Source organism: Babylonia areolata, chromosome 1 (genome assembly GCF_041734735.1).
Source record: "Babylonia areolata isolate BAREFJ2019XMU chromosome 1, ASM4173473v1, whole genome shotgun sequence".
Classification (NCBI taxonomy): Eukaryota; Metazoa; Mollusca; class Gastropoda; order Neogastropoda; family Buccinidae; genus Babylonia; species Babylonia areolata.
The window spans coordinates 85,925,454-85,944,814 of NC_134876.1; the positions used below are offsets into that span (position 1 = coordinate 85,925,454).

Sequence of the window (19,361 nt, forward strand, 5' to 3'; positions counted from 1 at the left end):
TGTGTGAAACAGAAGCTCTGTAAAATACACAAAGTCAACATCAAAAAATAAACTCATCATACTTGGCATCCACAGCTCATCTGTGGTGTCAGCAGAGCTAAAAACAGCCACTACCTGAACTGAACAGAAGAACGTCCTTACATAATGTGTAGACTGGCAGCAGAAAAAGGGAATTCGAGCACTGTACAAACAGATCAGGAGGACTGATCAACCATCACAAAGCATCACACTTCCATCCTGCCTGGAGGTTCAGGGCATGAATTCTGACAGTGCCAGGTGATTTCTAATTTGATTCCCCCCCCCCCCTTCACCCCCCTCCTTCCCCTAATGTCTAGAAATGTGCAGATCTGCCAGTACTTGAATCTTATGTTGTGTGAATACACACACACACACAAAATGATTTTAGTTTAGAGATGTCAAATTTTGAATGAATGATTGGTAAAATTAGTATCTGCCACACCCCAAGAAAATAACCAAACATAAAGATGAAACCTTTTTTTTTTATATATATATATATATATATAAATAACTAGTCTGAAAAAGATAATTTTTCCAAAAGCCCACGGATATAAAATCTCACTTGTAAAACTAAAAGTGAGCTGGAACCATGTACACTGAAGTACATTTAAAAAAAGTGTTAGAATATATGCAATAATTATGTTATGAAGTGTTAGAATTATAAGCAACAGGTTATGAAGTGTTAGAACATATACAATAAGTTATGACACGTTAGAATATATATTGTATATGTTATGAACCACCAAAATATACCTAAACTGTATATGATATGAAAAGTTAGAATATATACTATAATTATGTTATATGTATATGGTATAAAGTGTTAGAATAAGATCTGTATATGTTTTGAACTCAGATTTCTTCAAAATATGTATATGTTATAAAGTGTTAGACTAAGTTCTGTATATGTTTTGAACTCAGATTTCTTCAAAATATGAATATATTATAAAGGGTTAGACTACGTTCTGTACATGTTTTGAACTCCGATTTCTTCAAAATATTAGTCATTATCAATGATATACACAGTCAAAATAAAATCAAATAAATAAATAAAGCAAAATGAAGTAAAACAGAGGGAAAGACTGAGAAAAATAGATTTATAATGTTGTAATTCCAGTTGTAATTCTCTGATCTTCTTCTTCTGCGTTCACTCGTATGCACACGAGTGGGCTTTTACGTGTACGACCGTTTTTACCCCGCCATGTAGGCAGCCATACTCCGTTTTCGGGGGTGTAATTCTCTGATAAAACATAATTTTTCATTTTGTATATGATGTACTTCACACAAATGATAAATCAGCAGAAAAATTTTAGTCAACATCATCATCATTCATAAAATAAATGGTTTACTTCTGTCCTCCATAAAACTGATATTATATCTCTCACTGTAATTTCTGTGTTGGAAAGAAAGCACTTTCATTTCAGTTAATTCCACTTTAAAAACTACTGTTATAAAACTGACCCCTTTCTCAGGGCAAGACCTTAAAAATCTGGAACAATGTTACAATCACAAACATATTCTGTAAGCTCTCAAGGCCTTAACAGCCAGATGAACTTTCATCACAAAGGTCATGCATATGACACTGAATGGAATCCACAATGCCAACTCAGAACTGTAAAACCAGTGATGTTATTTTGCACAAATTTTGCAACTGATCCTCCAGGTTGGTGTGAGAAGTTTCTGGGAAACTAAGCCGTTACTAACTAAACCATTCCTTGCATCTCTCACATCTCCCTTACCTTGTGGAAGGTGTCACTTTACATATATCTGGGTGTTTTGGGTTTTTTTTTCAATCTTACATGGTTAGCTAGTTTTCTTATATAAACATGTACAATAATAAATAATGAAAAATTAAAACGCAAACAAAAACAAAACCAACTAAAGAAAACCTTTCCAATGATCTGACATCCTGAAGAGGTAAAGAATACTTAACATCTTCCAAGTCTTAAAGACAGTATTTCACATCCGAAAAGTCAGAGAAAAAAAAAGGTAATTGGAAGACAGACAAACATAACTTCATTTTTTAAATCAGTTGAAGTGAGATAACTTTAATGTACTCTGTATTCTTACAACTCATATGTTTGTGTACTACTGAAAACTGACTTTCCATGTGCATTAGCCAACAGGTGCCAGAACAAGCTGCATAGTCTTCTGCAAGCATAATCTGATCTTTTACATATGTAGGTACATGTACATAAGATTCAGGTACTAGCAAGTCTGCACACATCTTCATCTGGTTTACACAGGAGAAGAAAATAATATCTACCTTTAACCAATTTTGGGTGCTGCTAACTGAGACAGCATAGCACAAAGACTTGCTGATGAAAGATCTTTTTCAGCTATTAAAAACAAAAGATTCATTATTGTTATATCTGCTGTAATTACTACCATCAATAAGCTTGCTTTCACAAATAAAATAATGTGCAGAGAAATGGGCTGGTCTCAGAAGGAAGCAGCATTTTTTTTTTTTTTTTTTTTTTTTTTTTACACCATCTTCTTTTAGATGGAAGTGACAAGTCAGAAACTGCCACATACATGTCAGCATGTCCACACTGTTACATAAACATTAACAGCTTGACACACACACAGTGACAAAGGTGGAAACAGACACTGAAAGCGGTGTTTGGAGTGAACAAAAAAAAAAAAAACAATGGTTTTTCACTGACTGTCAGTTTTACAACAACAAAGCAGCAATCTTTGGAGGAAGTGACAGTAACTCCTATACACACCTATAGCTGTTTGTTAAAAAAAAAACCCAAAAAAACCAGCACCAAACATCCCCAAAGGACATTAAGTTTCTATCATCTTGAACAGACCTTAAGGTTCCATCTACACCCTTACAGTAATGAAATCTAGAGACCATCTGGAGACATGATCAGTATTACAAAACATACACAGGCACAAAGATATGTTCTTACACACATACACAACACACCAACATAAATAATGATTTTTTTTATACCCCTAGCTCTCAATACATATTTCTTATGCATTATGTATATCTATATAACAACATAACTAAACAACCATAACAACAAGCAACACCACGTAAAAGAACATATTTCAAATAATCATAGAAAAGCACTTGTGCGTCATATTCCAAGTCATGACAAATCGCACGTTGCTCTCATTCACGCCTTTGCATCAAGGGAGGTGGGCTGAACATGGATGATAGTCTTCAAACCCTTGTGAGCTTGGTGAAAATCACCACAATACTGATGCCTACGCAATACCTTGCTTGTATGACAATGATTTCTGACCTAAAAATAACCTCCAGTTCACACACGTGTTATCATTAAATCTTCTCATTATCATCCAGTAACATTTTAGCTGAGCTCTTTGGTTTGTAAGTCATGAATAGTATACCTTTACAGTTTACTCAAAGAAGATTAGTGTGTGGTTGTTTCTTCAGGGCGTGATTTTTTTCTTTCTTAAATTGAACATATCTCTAATGAAAACAAATTAGAAAGGGAAAGTGCATATGCGACAGCAACAAATGAATCAGTGAGAAGTGAATCAAAAAAATATATAGCAAAATCAAAGTGGTACTTCCCCAATATACCTCTTTCATATAACCAAACGTAACCGCAGAACGTAAAACATCTCAAATATTAGCTTGTCATTTCTAACAACTACAGAGAATCATTCAGACAAACAGTTGTGTATATGTACACATGTGCGAAACATTGCATTACATTTTACACTATCAATACAACTTTACAATTTTAATTTCAAAGTGGAAAACTGTCTAAAACTGTATTGAACGCGAACCTAAATGTTCACTGGGTTTAAATTGTACCTAGCAGTGATATTACTTACTTTAAACTGTTCATTAACTTTGATTTCTGATTAAATTAATGTTAGTTAATCAAGCGGTCCAACATATAATGAAACAATGAAGCAGTTTAACCCTTGAACAGAATAAGTTCTCTCAGACCTTCAGAATATTTGTGTCATACATGTCTCAAGATGCTGAATCACACATCAACATACCTCTTTTCTTGCTTTGAACATCCATATGACATTTGGACACACTGTGTGATATCAGACTGTATGTACAGACAAACTTGTGTGTGTGCATGTGCATGGGAAAGAAAAAAGAAAAAAAAAGAGAAGTTAATCCTGTCCCTCTGGCATTCAATGCTTTTATCAATTTGGAATCCATCACACTAACAGCAAAAATGTACCTTGATTATGACAAATCTAAACCAATTCTTAACTGCAATACATGGTATTGCCAATAATGTTTTCTGACTATTCAGCACCAGTCTTCTTCACTTCGCACAAAGTTACATGCGAGTGGCATAACTGACGGAATTTTGCGCTGGAGGAAAACTATAAAGTGGGAAGAAGTGCACACCAACAGAAGAAGAAACTGCAACTTACAATTCATTTTACAGAAATAACTGACATCGCATATTTCAGAGAGAAATATCCGAAAATTGGGCAGGATTCATGTTTAAAAAAAAAAAAAAAAAAAAAAAAAAAAAAAAAAAAAAAAAAACTGCAGAGAAAAGTCTGCACAAATGATGCAGCAGACCCCACCAAGAAAAACACATCATCAAAGACTGAGCAACTCTTGGCAGCACAAGCTCACAACATCAAACAGATGACAGATGAATCCAATTAGTTTCATCTGGTCTCAAATGCCAGGTGGAAGAGCAGGAAAAAATCTAAAAGAAAAGAAAGAAAGAAAAAAAAAAAAGAAACCCTCTGCCTTATTCAGCATATCCACTGTCTTCATACACTCACTATCTTTTCCAAGTTGGAATACTCACACACTTAACACTTTTTTTCTTATTCTAAATCTGAAGGAGAGTAAAATAGTGGATAACTGGGGTGTGTGGGACTGAAACAAATGAAAAAGGAATCAGTTCTTTTTGTCCATGGGAACAAGCTAGGACTTGCAGAAATATCTGTCGCAACCAACACAGCTGAACTGGTGTCCTGTCTGCATTATTTTCATCAATCAACACACAATTTTCTCCCCCCTAATGCTGTTCTCCCCCAAGATATCAGTTTATGTGAAGATGTTTTTCCTCAAAAAAACCACTTCAATCGCAAGCATGAAGCATACAGCAACGCCATTCAAGCTGTTTAAAACTTACAAGGACGGACTTGGGAAAAGAAATTAAATAATGTCATAATACATACATGAACCAGCTTCTCTCTCCCTTCACCTGATCCACTCAAAAACAAAAGACAGAAAAAAACCAAAACAAAACAATGGACAGACATTATCAGACAAAACATGGCAACACAATGCATTCAATCTTCCTACCAGCTGGACTTGGGGACTTACAGCCTAATAATGGCTCTCAAGGTTGCCTGTTTTCAGGCCTGCACTTCGGAGCAACACTACCCAGAGCTACACTCCTTCTTCTTCTTCTTCTGCGTTCGTGGGCTGCAACTTGAGTGGGCTTTTACGTGTATGACCGTTTTTACCCCGCCATGTAGGCAGCCACACTCCGTTTTCGGGGATGTGCATGCTGGGTATGTTCTTGTTTCCATAACCCACCGAACGCTGACATGGATTACAGGATCTTTAACGTGCGTATTTGATCTTCTGCTTGCGTTTTCACACGAAGGGGGTTCAGGCACTAGCAGGTCTGCACGTATGTTGACCTGGGAGATCGTAAAAATCTCCACCCTTCACCCACCAGGCGCCGTCACCGTGATTCGAACCCGGGACCCTCAGATTGACAGTCCAACGCTTTAACCACTCGGCTATTGCGCCCGTCAGAGCTACACTCAAGGGTAACAAGAGAGCTACTCAAACTCCTGTGAAGATTTTGCGATGAAACTCAACCATACCGTTACACAATCCTGATTTCTCATGCTTATAAAATTCTGAATAAATTTGTCAAGATCTAGCCTTTATGGAGACTTGAACTTCTTATGATACCTTTCAATATTTTGAGTGACTGTGACTTTCAACTGGGCATGTCCATTCCAATGTATTGCTGATGCTGTATTCTTATGGAACTTGATTCGCTGTTCTAATGTTTAATAAATGTCTATTCATATGAATAGCTGGGTATGAAATATAGATGCTGTTTCAATGCACACATATAGGAGCACGCATACAAAAAATTCTTATACCTCACCTGTGCACACATAAAAATCTGCTTATGTACATACAAACTGACAATAGCAACTAAAAAAACAAACAATGAAACAGAAAAAAAAAAACAATAGCAAATTTTAATGTAAATAGTTCTCTCTCTCTAAAAAAAAAAAAAGATAAAGAAAGAAAAAAGAAAAAAAAGAAGCCTAAATAGATATCTGACTAACTTTTTTCCATTTCTTACTTATCAAAATCCAAATGGCTAACCAAGGGATACAACTACCTTTTTGGATCAGCAGAGCCTCAAATGTTAGTTTTAACATTTTTCTGCAAAATCAATTTCTTTCAAGACTATTTGCAAAACTATTTCTTTCAAGTCTAAAAGAGCAATGTTAAACAAACATCTTATAAAGACAACCATCAGGTATTCGTTAAGCTTCTCCAATTCCTGACTTTGAAATAAAGGTATTCCATTAGAAAAAAAAAACAGAAGAAAAGAAAAAAAATCACAATATGAGTAAATATTCTGATCAAGACTATAGATATAAACATGACAAAATAAGTACTTGTAAACATGTATAGAACAGGGTGGGGTTTTTTTTTTTGGGGGGGGGGGGGGGCAGGGGGGGGGGAAGGTGGGGGGACGAAATAAGAGTGAAAGTGAATGAATCAATGCACGCAAAAAATTAAAAATAATGACAAATACATGCACGCATGCATGCACACCCCAAAAGTACATCCGTTTTTAAACAGTTTACATTTATAGCAAAAAAACACAACACCAACACCCACTCCACAAACACATGCTGAAGACTAACAGCACGTGCACACTGAGGGAGTTGCTATCCAACAAACAATGTGTGATAATAAATGGACGCAAATGTGCATAGTCATTTTCTATGCTAAAAGCAAAAGTAGTCCATTTATTTCTTTTCTTTTTTTTTTTTTTGTCAATAGCTCTCAAGTCAACCATACCAATGCCTTTTACAGCCAGACTTTAAAAAAAAGTCTCTCCCCTGATTTTTTTTATCAGGCAGCCCACACACATTAAGCAAAACCATTAATCTGAGAAACAATTAAAAAGCATAATGTGAAAAAAAAATTACAAACAAAAGTATTCACACAAGGAATCAAATCAACTCTTGCCCACAAAACTATGAACATTTAGCATGTGAATCAATCAAAGCTTTCCTTGAGATCATATCTGTGTTAACTAGTCTAACTGTATCCTGGTACCATTATATCTTAGATCAACAAATTTATATACATATTTATCTGTCAAATCCACTTAAAAAAAAAAAATCATAACTTAAATGTTCAAATATGAAAGTAACAAGAGAAACTGAAACACAGACTGCCTCAATGAAACTGCATGATTTAGTCCGGCAACAGCAAATGAAAAATTGTCAAGCATACTTTTTATCTGTTTGTCTAAGTAGCTGCAATGTTCATCTACTCACCTGTCCTTGGCAGATTCACAGTGACTGTGACCCAACAACTGCAGACATGGGATACTTTGTCAGCTGGGGTTTTTGTTTGTTTTATGTACATGGAGGATGCGAAAACATGGGACACCTTGTACTAAAGGAATCTGCTCAGTACATTATTTTGCTGTCACATGCACATTTTCCATTTCTAATCTGTTCTCATTTTCAAGTGAAAGTTTTTGAATATGATTACAACGCCAAAAAAAAAAGAAGAAAAAAAGGATTTTTTTCACAACTGTTTTGTTGGATATTCACCATCCTTATACCTGCTTATGACAGCAGAAGGTATCAACTTTCTTCCGATACAAACAGCACAGTGTCATGTCTACTTTTTTTTTCTGGTTCCAATGTCCAGTATGTGATGACTCCGGTTTCCCCTCCCTTTACTTTTCTTCTCTCACCTGGACACACTCTTCCTGCATGATGTTAAACATCATTAATGCGTAACATACATTCTCTCTGTTCATGATGATGATTCAGTCAAAACCTGAAAACGATATGTCTGTTCTAACAACTCCAGTGATGCGCTCACCAACCAAACTAAAAACCAGGAGAGCCGATAACTCATCAGCTCTGCGACCGCACACACAACCACAAACATGCAGACTGTGTCAACAGTCATAATCACCTCCAGAGGTAATAATGAACAATTAAAGGAAACATTAAAATCCCTCTTCAAATCAAAGCCAGGCGATGGGGTCTAAGTATATATATATATATATATATAATTTTTTTTTTTTAACAGGCAGTATTTCAAACACATGCATGATAATTTTTTGCCTGTTCACTGTAACAAAAAACACTTGGCCTGACAAAGAGTCAAGGGAAAAAGAGGATAGCCGAAGTGCAGAAAAAAAAAGAAAAAAAAGCAGCAAAGGTCAATTCAAAGCACGTACCAAACCATGAACCAACTTTTGTGCAAAAACATTTCTTCAAGTACAACAGCAACAAAAATCAAACAAACACAAAAAAAAAGAAAAAAAAAAAGGAGAGAAAGAAAAGAGAGATGCAGTTCAATGTTTCAGTTTCAGTAGCTCAAGGAGGTGTCACTGCATTCGGACAAATCCATACGCTACACCACATCTGCCAAGCAGATCCCTGACCAGCAGCATAACCCAATGCACTTAGTCAGGCCTTGAGAAGTTCAATGACAGTGAAGAACCATGATGTCATTGTGCTTTGTTTTTTTTTTGCTTGTTTATTTTGTTTGCTTCTTCTTGTTGTTTTCGTCATTGTGGTTGTCATTTTTTCAGTCTGTATAGATAGCAATGTTTTTCAAGAACCCAATAAAACTCTTTTAAAACTTCATAAGAAAACCAACAAAAATGCATGAAAATCACTGCAGGACTACCAGTGGATTTTCTGAAGACACCTAAGCATGTGCTGATTTATTTATCCTTTTAATACTCCCCCCCCCCCACCCCCCCTGTTTATCATTTCTTCTATACTAAAAAATAGATTGATTTCAACATGGATCACCAAGTGACACAGTGGGTAATAAAAGAGGAGAATGAACTCTCTGTTCTCACACCAGACACGTAGCGAAAAGGCGCCAACAAAAACCAAGCGAGCCTCGCCCTGACAATTTCCTGCTGTCCTTTACATCGCAAAGGACAGGAAGTGAGGAGGTGAATACATCATCGATGGACTATGACATAATGACAACATGGGTAAACCTTCTGACACCAAAATAAAACCAACAGCAAGTTCATCTGTCTTTTTTTTTTCCTGTCAGGTTGTACAATACAGTTACACAATTCATGTAGCACAGATATATTTTTATATCTCTCACATATATCCACTGTGCAGACAGCAACATTTCATTTCAAGCTTTCTTCGCTAAATCAAACAGGTATGGTACAGTCAAAGAAGGGATAGACAGAGACAGACCTATCAATTGATAGACAGACAGAAAAAAGGATAACATATTACTCTCATCATATTGTGGATACACCCATATAAAAAAAAAATCAAAATACACAAATGAAATAATCAAGTGATCAATATTCAGTTAGATAACTGAATGAACAAATAACATAAAGCAAAACAATAACAATATAATGCTGTACTTACATTTTGCTGCAAATTCTCATAAAATTTAAGTTAAATGGTATCTGACAAAACTCTATTGCAGAAACAACATCAACTACCGGTTTTAACCTGTTTCCCAGTCAATGATTGATCTTCCTTTTTTTGTCTTTAAAAAAGTTGAAGCCAATGTTGTCATTCAGTCTTCACACAAAATTAAAGTGCGAAAAAGAGGCAGGGGAGAAACTAGAATCATAATACTTCAAATACAAATATGTTTCTCAGGATGGGGAGAAATATAGTATTACAAATAAGTATCGCATGACAGAGTCAACAGACCAGAAAACAAAAAACATAAATGAAAAATAAAAGCAAGGAAAAGCAGAAATACAATAAATAAACAGTATTTTACACTTCTTTTCAGGAGAGGTGACATATACAACAGATATACAGACAATAGAATAAATAAGTAAATAAACCAATTAATTAGTTAATTTACAAACAAAAACAAAACAAGTCTATCGCCACTTCCCTTAAAAAGGGCAAAACTATTCTCACCTCACAGGTGATGAGGGAAGAGACAGGAGTGGGAGAGAGACAGAGAAACTCAGGAGGGAGATCACAGGAACAAGGCAAAGAGAGCAAGGAAAGAGACAGGCGAGAGATGAAAATAAGAACGGACAAACTTTACAGTGCAGCCACCATGTTTACCGCTGGAGAAAGAGTCGGCAGGAAGAAAAACAAAAACAAACAAACAAACAAAAAAAGAACCACATACACACAAAAAACAGTTGTGGAAAGATGGAGAGAGGGCAACAAAGCAATACATATTACCACCAGGTCCAAAGTGAAAAGAATTCCACCCCTACTCAAAAATCTGACCATGATGGAGTTCCTTGAATTGAAAATTGCGTCTCTAATTCGTATATCGACCCCATAAAAAATAAAATAAACAACATCTTCTTCTTCTGAATGTGGGAAGGAACTCTGAAAAATGAAATCTCAAATGTTTTATATCTCACTGTCTACCAGTCCAAAGATGTTGTTCAACAGAAGACATGCATACAAAGGATGAAGTATATGATCAACAAAAACACTTTGTCATTCATGTGATCTGAAAACACTGATATAAAAGAAACAACCTCTTAAGTTTTCATTTTCCAGCACCAATATTAAATACAACCTATGAGTTTAATGTTTTACCATCAGCATTTTCACAATTTTCGAATCAATGTATTTGTGTGTGTATGTATTTCCTCTTCGTAGTTGGCACAGGTCTGAATCCTCAATAACAAAACAAAACTGAAAAATATCTTTTGACATAAGATAACCTGGGACATTCCATCAAGTAATCACCCATGAACAGATAGATTTGTAAAGAAAGATAATAATAAAAAAAAAAGAAGCTTAAAGATGCAGGATGGACCAAATATCAAATATACAATTTAACACTCACACAACCTTCCTTCCCTGTTGTTGATTTATTTTTAAAACGTACTGCATTATCAACAGGATAAATATTCAGGAGTTTTACTCTTTTTTTTTTTTTCTTTTTTTTTTGTACAGAAATTAATGTCACTACCACTACATGTCAGTTCAGTAGGACACAAGACAATGGTATTTCATGTTTCACAATGAAACAAACCAGACAAATGATGCCAAATTCCCAATGGTATCCTCTGATACAACAAAGAGAAAGATGACATACATATTCTAAACAAACAAACCAAAAAAACAAAAAAAAAGACCAGACAAAACCACTGATACTGAATGTCACACAAAAACATGGTTTCAGATAATGATAAACAAGAATTACAAATAACATTCATAACTAGACTTCAGAAGAATGGCAATCGAGAGTAATGATAACATGAAAAATTGGAATTAGGCCCATATTCCAATTAGTTGATAACTAAACCCCATCACTGGAGGTGGACAGCAAAGACAGAAAAGAGGCAGGATTCCTACCACAGGGAATTAATTTAACTGCTGCCAATTCAAGCTCAGAAGCCAAGTGTTCATAATCCTTATCAAAATACAAGAGAGATGAAAAATAAACCAACAAAAAAACAAACCTCAAAACATTATGTTCTGACTCAGACCCCGAGTCACCAGGCTGCATATCCTGTTCACAAACCACATCATCAACTACTCTGCTGCAGAAGAAGACATTAGCTAAAACAGTATTTAACAGTATTTACCCCCACCCCCACCCCATCGGTTCCTCACTTCCCTGATCACACCCACCCTTCCTATTTCACGCTCCTACCCACTATCTCTCCATCCCACTGACTGTTTTAAACCCACCCTTCCCATTTCATGCTCCCACCCACTATCTCCCCATCCCACTGACCGTTTTTCAACACTGGGTTGCAGCAGCATTAGTCTGTCCTAAAACAGAGAAATGCACATGGGCTTTAGAAAGCATGGAGCCCAGAAACCCAACAGCTGGTACATTGAATGAAATCGATGGGCAATGAACTGTTTGCCTGTTTCACAAGGCATATGATCGATCATCAAGCTCATTCTATTCAAAATCTTCAGCTGTCTCATGTTGATTGATTTTTTCTTGTTCGCAGTGAGCTATTATTACGCTGCATCCAATTAAACACTGTACACTACTCGCTGGATTTAAGACATAACCCAAAAAAGTAACGTGCTTGACACTGATACATCCCTGCAAACTGTTTTTCCATACCAAAAGGTCTCAGAGGCAGTGAAAGTAAAACTATCAACACTATGTCAAGTTGCAAAGAGGATACCAGTATTAATCTCTTCTTTGAACATGAGATGACCAATGATACCATCTGTAGTGCAAGAGAAAGAGATAATTGCAAGGAGTGAAGCAAAGACAGGATGGGCTACAAGGAAATCCTGGAGACCAAGAAATAGGACGAATCGGCGTCATGCCCCAAACAAACAGTTTCCACCGTAACAACATCAAATGTATAATATGCTCAGGTCATATGCGATACTCTTCTGTGCTACCACACCAAGTCAATTCATGTAAAATGCACTGCTCATCTTTTCCTCTTCCACTACTGCATCACTTGCACATTAGAACCAGAGAATGGATAATCAAATCTTCTTTTTTTTTCACATCAGACAATAAGACAACAGATAACTTTCACACATGATAACAGATGACAAACTGGGCAGCTAGCCAGAATACAATGGAAATGATAAATATATGGGGGGGAGTCACAACTTTGTGTTAACAATTGATAAAATATTCTGCCAATGCTGGTCATCTTCAATGACCACTTTATTTGCAAAAGGCTGAAGGGTGTCCACATCAAAATGAGAACAGGCTTACACACTGTTTGTCGATGACGTATTGCAGCCAATCTAATCACCAACCAAGTCTCCAAAATATAGACTGGTGAAAAACTTGAACAGACTTAGATTTACTATCAATGAGGATATAAAAAACCCAATGACTCTGTGAAAAGAGGAATAGCCTCCAGGCACTAACATGATTTTCAATTTTCTGAATCTCTCTCTCTCTCTCTCTCTCTTTTTTTTTTTTATCATAGTGGTGAATATCCAGATGTTTGATATTGTAAAACTTCACCAACAACTGGCATGTTAGTGAAAACTCCACAGCCACAGTGAATAACCTTCAGGTACTTACAGTTTCAGTTTTCAGTCAATACCTGCAAATACCAGTCTGCCAGTCTATACAGTCATTTCTTTACTTCTTCGTCTCTTTTTTTTCTTCCATTTTTGCTATCTACTAGGTAATTTCAGTTTTGATACAAACTTTACTGTACACATATGACAACAACCCCAAAAGCATTGTGCACAGGCAAAAAACAAAAAAAAACAAAAAAAAAACACACACAAAAAAAAAACCCGCTGTGCACAGGATAATACAATTGCCTTCATATTCTATCAGGCTGCTGCAGGTTGCTTCAGACAGGTCAATAAATACCAAGCAAGTTTCACAGGAGTAGAGCCATGACAGAAAAAAAACAACTACACACCCACAATCCACAACGAACGTTCAAACCTGTGCTGAGAGAGAAGTCAAGACACAATCGAAACGTCAACCCCCTCCCATCCAGCTCCTATGGACTACACACATACATACAACAACACGGTCAACAAGTAAAATCTGTATCCCTTTTCTGTCCCTCGATACCATAAGACTACAAAACAAAAAACAGGTGCAGGTAATATTCTGTCAATAGATGATTCCCCCCCACTCCCCACCCCTCTCCCAATGCCCAGGACAACAACATGGGTGCAGAGAGAGCACTCTGGAGGCCCCAGACCTACTGCTACAGACAGCAGTCGTCACAACACAATCAGAACTGTGCCAGGCATCAGACACTCCTCTAGGTACCCAAGTTGTCATACTGTGCCCGTGGCCAGACCGCTGACGATGCGCTGCCACAGCTCCTTGCGGCATGACTTGGAGCGACGCAGGCTCTGCAGAAGTTCATTGAACTGCACGATACCCCCCGGTGCCAGGTAGAAAGCATTGCGCGCTGTGCACACGATGCTGACAAACTCGTCGTAGTCTGCATTGCTGATGTGATGGATGCGTTGGTGAGCACACTGAATGAACCTGGAATCAAACCGGAATTTTTTTTGTTTTTGTTTTGCAATCACCAATGCAAATTTAAGTCTAAAACTTGGCAAACATTAATTCCTAAAAAAACACAAAAATAAAACACAATTTCCTAGCAAAACACAGGTCTAGCAATGACTATGTTAACAAACCTGGACTGATGAGCAACCACAATGACAGGTGGAGATTTTTTTTTTTTTTTTTTCAAATCTTAAGATGCTTTCTTTTCGCTCAAGGTCTAGGTAATTATACAAACTATCATGGAATTTCTCTGATGTTTTCTGATGCATGTCCCAGGGCTGACCATCTGCTTCAACTGATGCATCTGTCTCTTCCTTGAATGAAAACATAACCTGTTTGGTTAAGTTAGAATAAAAACCAGCCATGTGGCGAAGTGGTTAGCGTTACAGACTGGGAGGATGTGGGTTCCAGCCCCATCATAGGTGGGTTGTTGTTGTTGATTGCCCCATGGCCAACTGAATGTGCTATGGGGCCATACTGTTGTGGGTCATCCACTTTACGGATGCGACTGTGCTGCTCATATTTCCTGACCAACACTGCAGGTGTCTTAATCTCAGCCTGGTTGATGCCAGGATATATCATTTGAGTACAGCCCTGCCAAGTAGTCTTAAACCAAAATGGACCCTCGTAACAACATCTTAATCACCCAGTTATCATTGATCATCATTAAAATATAGAAAACTCTATGTCCCACAATCTGGAGCACATACACACATTACAAAAGGATAGGAAAATCTGTTCACAATTTTTTGCACAATCCTGCTCATGACAAACCAACTTAAAACACAGCCAGCTTGGTAACAGTGAAAAAAAGAAAAGAAAAAAAAAAAGAAAGTAAAAATGAAAGAAAGTTTAGAGAGTTGAGAAGTTGTAGTAGTAGTACAGCCCACTTACATCTGCAGACACTTCTGATAGAGGGGGTTGAGGATGTTGGAGCGCAGCTGACTGGACAGGTGCACAGGGTTGTTGCGCGACAGGAAGTTGGCCGCCTCCATAGCCAGGTCGTAAAGGATGAAAGGACTGACCACGGCGTTGACTGCGCTGGCACAGAACTGCTGCAAAAAGGCCGTCCCTGCAAAAACCCAACCAAACACCAACTGAAAGATCTGACACTTGTCATGTTTCCCTGTTAGTATCAGCAAGCTGGTTTTCTGAATCGCCATTTGTCTGCAATGGGTGAAAAAGATCAGCACAATACTGAACTGACTGGTGTGTTAAAAACAGAAAAAAATGAAAAAATACATCAATCTGTTCCACTGAATACCATGTGGTGTATGTCAAAATACATCTGAAGAAGACTGCAATACAAAGTCACACAAACCTTTTTCGATAGGAAAAACAAATAAAATTGCACACAGGAAAAAATACAAAAAAATGGGTGGCGCTGTAGTGTAGCGACGCGCTCTCCCTTGGGAGAGCAGCCCGAATTTCACACAGAGAAATCTGTTGTGATACAAAAGAAATACAAGTACAAATACAAACCTGAAGAGGTAACAAAGACAGCACCATCCCTGGATACCCTGACACAATAGTACATATTAGTAAAAACAATACGCATCTCACAGAATGTCATACACATGTGACAGAGATCACATGAAGGGTCAGTAAACACATTTTTTAAAAATCTACAGGTCCAGAAGATATTTCCATTTATTTTTCTGCTTTCTTTGTCAGTGACATGACCAGGAAACAGTACCCACACATGAATGTCAGTTGTTGTTAATGTTCCCAACATCTACTGAAACTGGAGAATGATGCAACCTCACCAAACCAAGCTGTCATTTACATGCAACTGGAAAACATTCACTTCAGCAGTGTTGCTTTTGTGTAACGTTCACCAGCCATCAAACTAAACCATGTGAAAAACAGTTTATCACATGCTTGAGCACAATCAAGCTGTTAGCTTCTTGTTACTCTGCTTTGCATGTGTACAAATATAATGTTTAATATGTGTATCATATTAGTTTAAAATATGTGAATGACAACTTGCTTAAAACAAAGTCAGGATGCCACCAGGCTGCCGGTAAACCATACATCCCATCCACCCTAACAAACCCATGCACACAGGGTGTCACCAGGCAAGACACACCCCACCTTCCCAACCGCCATAACAAACCCATTCACGCAGGGTGTGTTCAGGCAAGACACACACCCCCCACACACACCCACTCTTACAAACCCACTCACACAGGGTGTCACCAGGCAAGACACACACCCCACCCTCCCACCCCTAACAAACCCACTTACACAAGGTTATCACCAGGCAAGACACACACCCCGCCCACCCACCCCTAACCCACTCACACAGGATATCACCAGGCAAGACACACACCCCACTCACCCACCCCTAACAAACCCACTCACACAGGGTGTCACCAGGCAAGACACACACCCCACTCACCCACCCCTAACAAACCCACTCACACAGGGTGTCACCAGGCAAGACACACACCCCACTCACCCACCCCTAACAAACCCACTCACACAGTGTGTCACCAAGCAAGATGCACACACTACTACCCACCTACCCTAACAAACCCACGCATGCTGGATGCCACAAGACACCCCCACACCCACCCACCCTAACAAACCCACACACGCAAGGTATCACCAGGCAAGACACACACCCCACCCATCCACCCCTCACTACAAACCCATCCACCTACCCAGTTTGATGGCAATGGCCAGAAGCCACTTGACGTCCTCGCCGTAGGGCGGGTTGCGGGCATACTTGGTCTGGGGGCGGTCGTCGTGGACGCGGCGTGCCAGTGTCTCCATGGCCAGCATGCCCACCCTGAAGGCTGCTGTCAGGTACTTGAACTGGGCGGGGCTGTGGCCTGTGGGCTGCAGGGGAGGCACCGCCACGTTCACCACTTGGCCTGCCACACACATCATCACATGGTACCGACTCTGCACTGTCGGTGGATCAAATCTAATCATGCTGCCGATTGCCCAGCCCCACCAAAAAGTGGCCATCTCAGGTCTGAATACCTCTCATTTCTCAAAAAAATTTGACAAAAAAAAGAAGAAAAACAATGTTAAAAGTTTGACAAAAAAAACTCATTGATAACTTCACTATAAAATTCAAATCAAGTTAAAATTAATAAAAACAGCATGAAAAGACCAAATCATCCATACCTGTCTCAGCCCAAGTAAAGTTCAAATCAAAGTGAAAAACACTGATTTCTTTCAGGAACTGAAAAGTGCCGGGGGGGAAGAAGGGGGGGTGGACATCCTGGAACACTGTAAATGGATGGTGAACCGAAGGCCTATCAGCGCACTGGGTCGTACGAAAGTCAGGCATCTTCACCTTTCTTTTTTTACTCCAGCATGTAGTGTATATGGATCTGTCCACACACTCTGACACCTCCTTGAAACTGAAACTGGTGAATTGAAAAAGAAAAAGACAGGAAGAAAGAAACAACACCTAGAAAAAGAATGGGAATCAGGTGTTGGACCAAAGCTGTACACCTGTTCCTTGACAGATCTAAAAGCATGGACCAACTGAAAAGCATTGGACTGCTGACATTATGTAAGACTGACCTAAGGTACCAATACATGTCACTCACCAGATATAGTTTCATGGCCAATTACAAGTTGACAGATCTAAAACTATTTCACCGCCATCCCCCGGCCCCCATATATAACATCTAATCTGTTATCAAGCCAGCACTAAAACACAAAACTAACAATTCATAAATATCATGCTTTCTATGTGAGTTCAATACTTTAGTGTTTTTGTTTTGGTGACATTTTGTGGCCAGTTTGCCTCAACTGTATTTGTTTTGAAATTAACTCTACCTCAGTTGTCTTCAGAACTTTTATGAAATTCATTAAAAGTATGAAGCATCTGATACTGATTTAATGTGGGAATGACAATGAGAATGTGAGAAATGTGCTTATACAATCACACACCAAAAATATGAATGGATATCAAAAACTGACGTTCACCATGAATGGACACACACACACAGAAACAAGACACACAGACAACCCAAACAAGGTTATCACAAAGACTCACTTTGTGTGCGTGTGCAAACACACATGCACAAATCACCAGCTCAAAACAAGGCCACCATCACAAAGGATCACTTTCCCCCTCACAACACACCACGAGTCAAGAAGCGCAACATCATCATCATCATCGCCCTGTCAGCCACACCTGAGTTGACAGTGTTGGTGGCCGGTGCCACACAGGTGTCCACCGTGTGCAGGGCGTGGATGTGGGCCACTGCCCCTGTGGCTGCCGTGGTGGGCAAGGTGTGGGTAGTCACCTGGCAGGTGGCAGGATACACCTGCAAGGCCCAAAGGAAACGGGAGTTTACAACTGTATTATACACCTGCACAACCCAGAGGAAAATGGGAGTTTACAACTGTATTATACAGCTGCACAACCCAAAGAGAAATGGGAGTTTACAACTGTATTATACACCTGCATGTCCCAAAGGTAATGGGAGTTTACAACTGTATTATACACCTGCAAGGCCCAAAGGAAAAGGGAGTTAACAACTGTATTATACACCTGCACGGCCCAAAGGAAAAGGGAGTTTACAACTGTATTATACACCTGCACGGCCCAAAGGAAATGGGAGTTTATAACTATTATACACCTGCAAGGCCCAAAGGAAAAGGGAGTTAACAACTGTATTATACACCTGCATAGCCCAAAGGAAAAGGGAGTTAACAACTGTATTATACACCTGCATGGCCCAAAGGAAATAAGAGTTAACAACTGTATTATACACCTGCACAGCCCTAAGGAAAAGGGAGTTAACAACTGTATTTAAACACCTGCATAGCCCAAAGGAAAAGGGAGTTAACAACTGTATTATACACCTGCATGGCCCAAAGGAAACGGGAGTTTACAACTGAATTATACACCTGCGCAGCCCAAAGGAAAAGGGAGTTAACAACTGTATTATACACCTGCATGGCCCAAAGGAAACGGGAGTTTACAACTGTATTATACACCTGCACAGCCCAAAGGAAAAGGGAGTTAACAACTGTATTTAAACACCTGCATAGCCCAAAGGAAACGGGAGTTTACAACTGTATTATACACCTGCATGGCCCAAAGGAAATAAGAGTTAACAACTGTATTATACACCTGCACAGCCCAAAGGAAAAGGGAGTTAACAACTGTATTTAAACACCTGCATAGCCC

General features: G+C 38.5%; 1 protein-coding gene across 1 annotated transcript in view; it reads right to left on the reverse strand.

Annotated features, from left to right (window-relative positions):
* Positions 1-13,933: 13,933 nt before the first annotated feature.
* The window catches only part of LOC143288805 (zinc finger SWIM domain-containing protein 8-like), a 41,900-nt gene continuing 36,472 nt past the window's right edge, over positions 13,934-19,361 (reverse strand). The window contains exons 24-27 of the mRNA XM_076597443.1: positions 18,360-18,492; positions 16,864-17,076; positions 15,092-15,269; positions 13,934-14,173 (exon numbers count right to left, since the gene is read on the reverse strand). Coding sequence (XP_076453558.1) covers positions 13,957-14,173; positions 15,092-15,269; positions 16,864-17,076; positions 18,360-18,492 — 741 coding nt within the window. The 3' untranslated portion in view covers positions 13,934-13,956. The remainder of the gene's footprint in view (positions 14,174-15,091; positions 15,270-16,863; positions 17,077-18,359; positions 18,493-19,361) is intronic.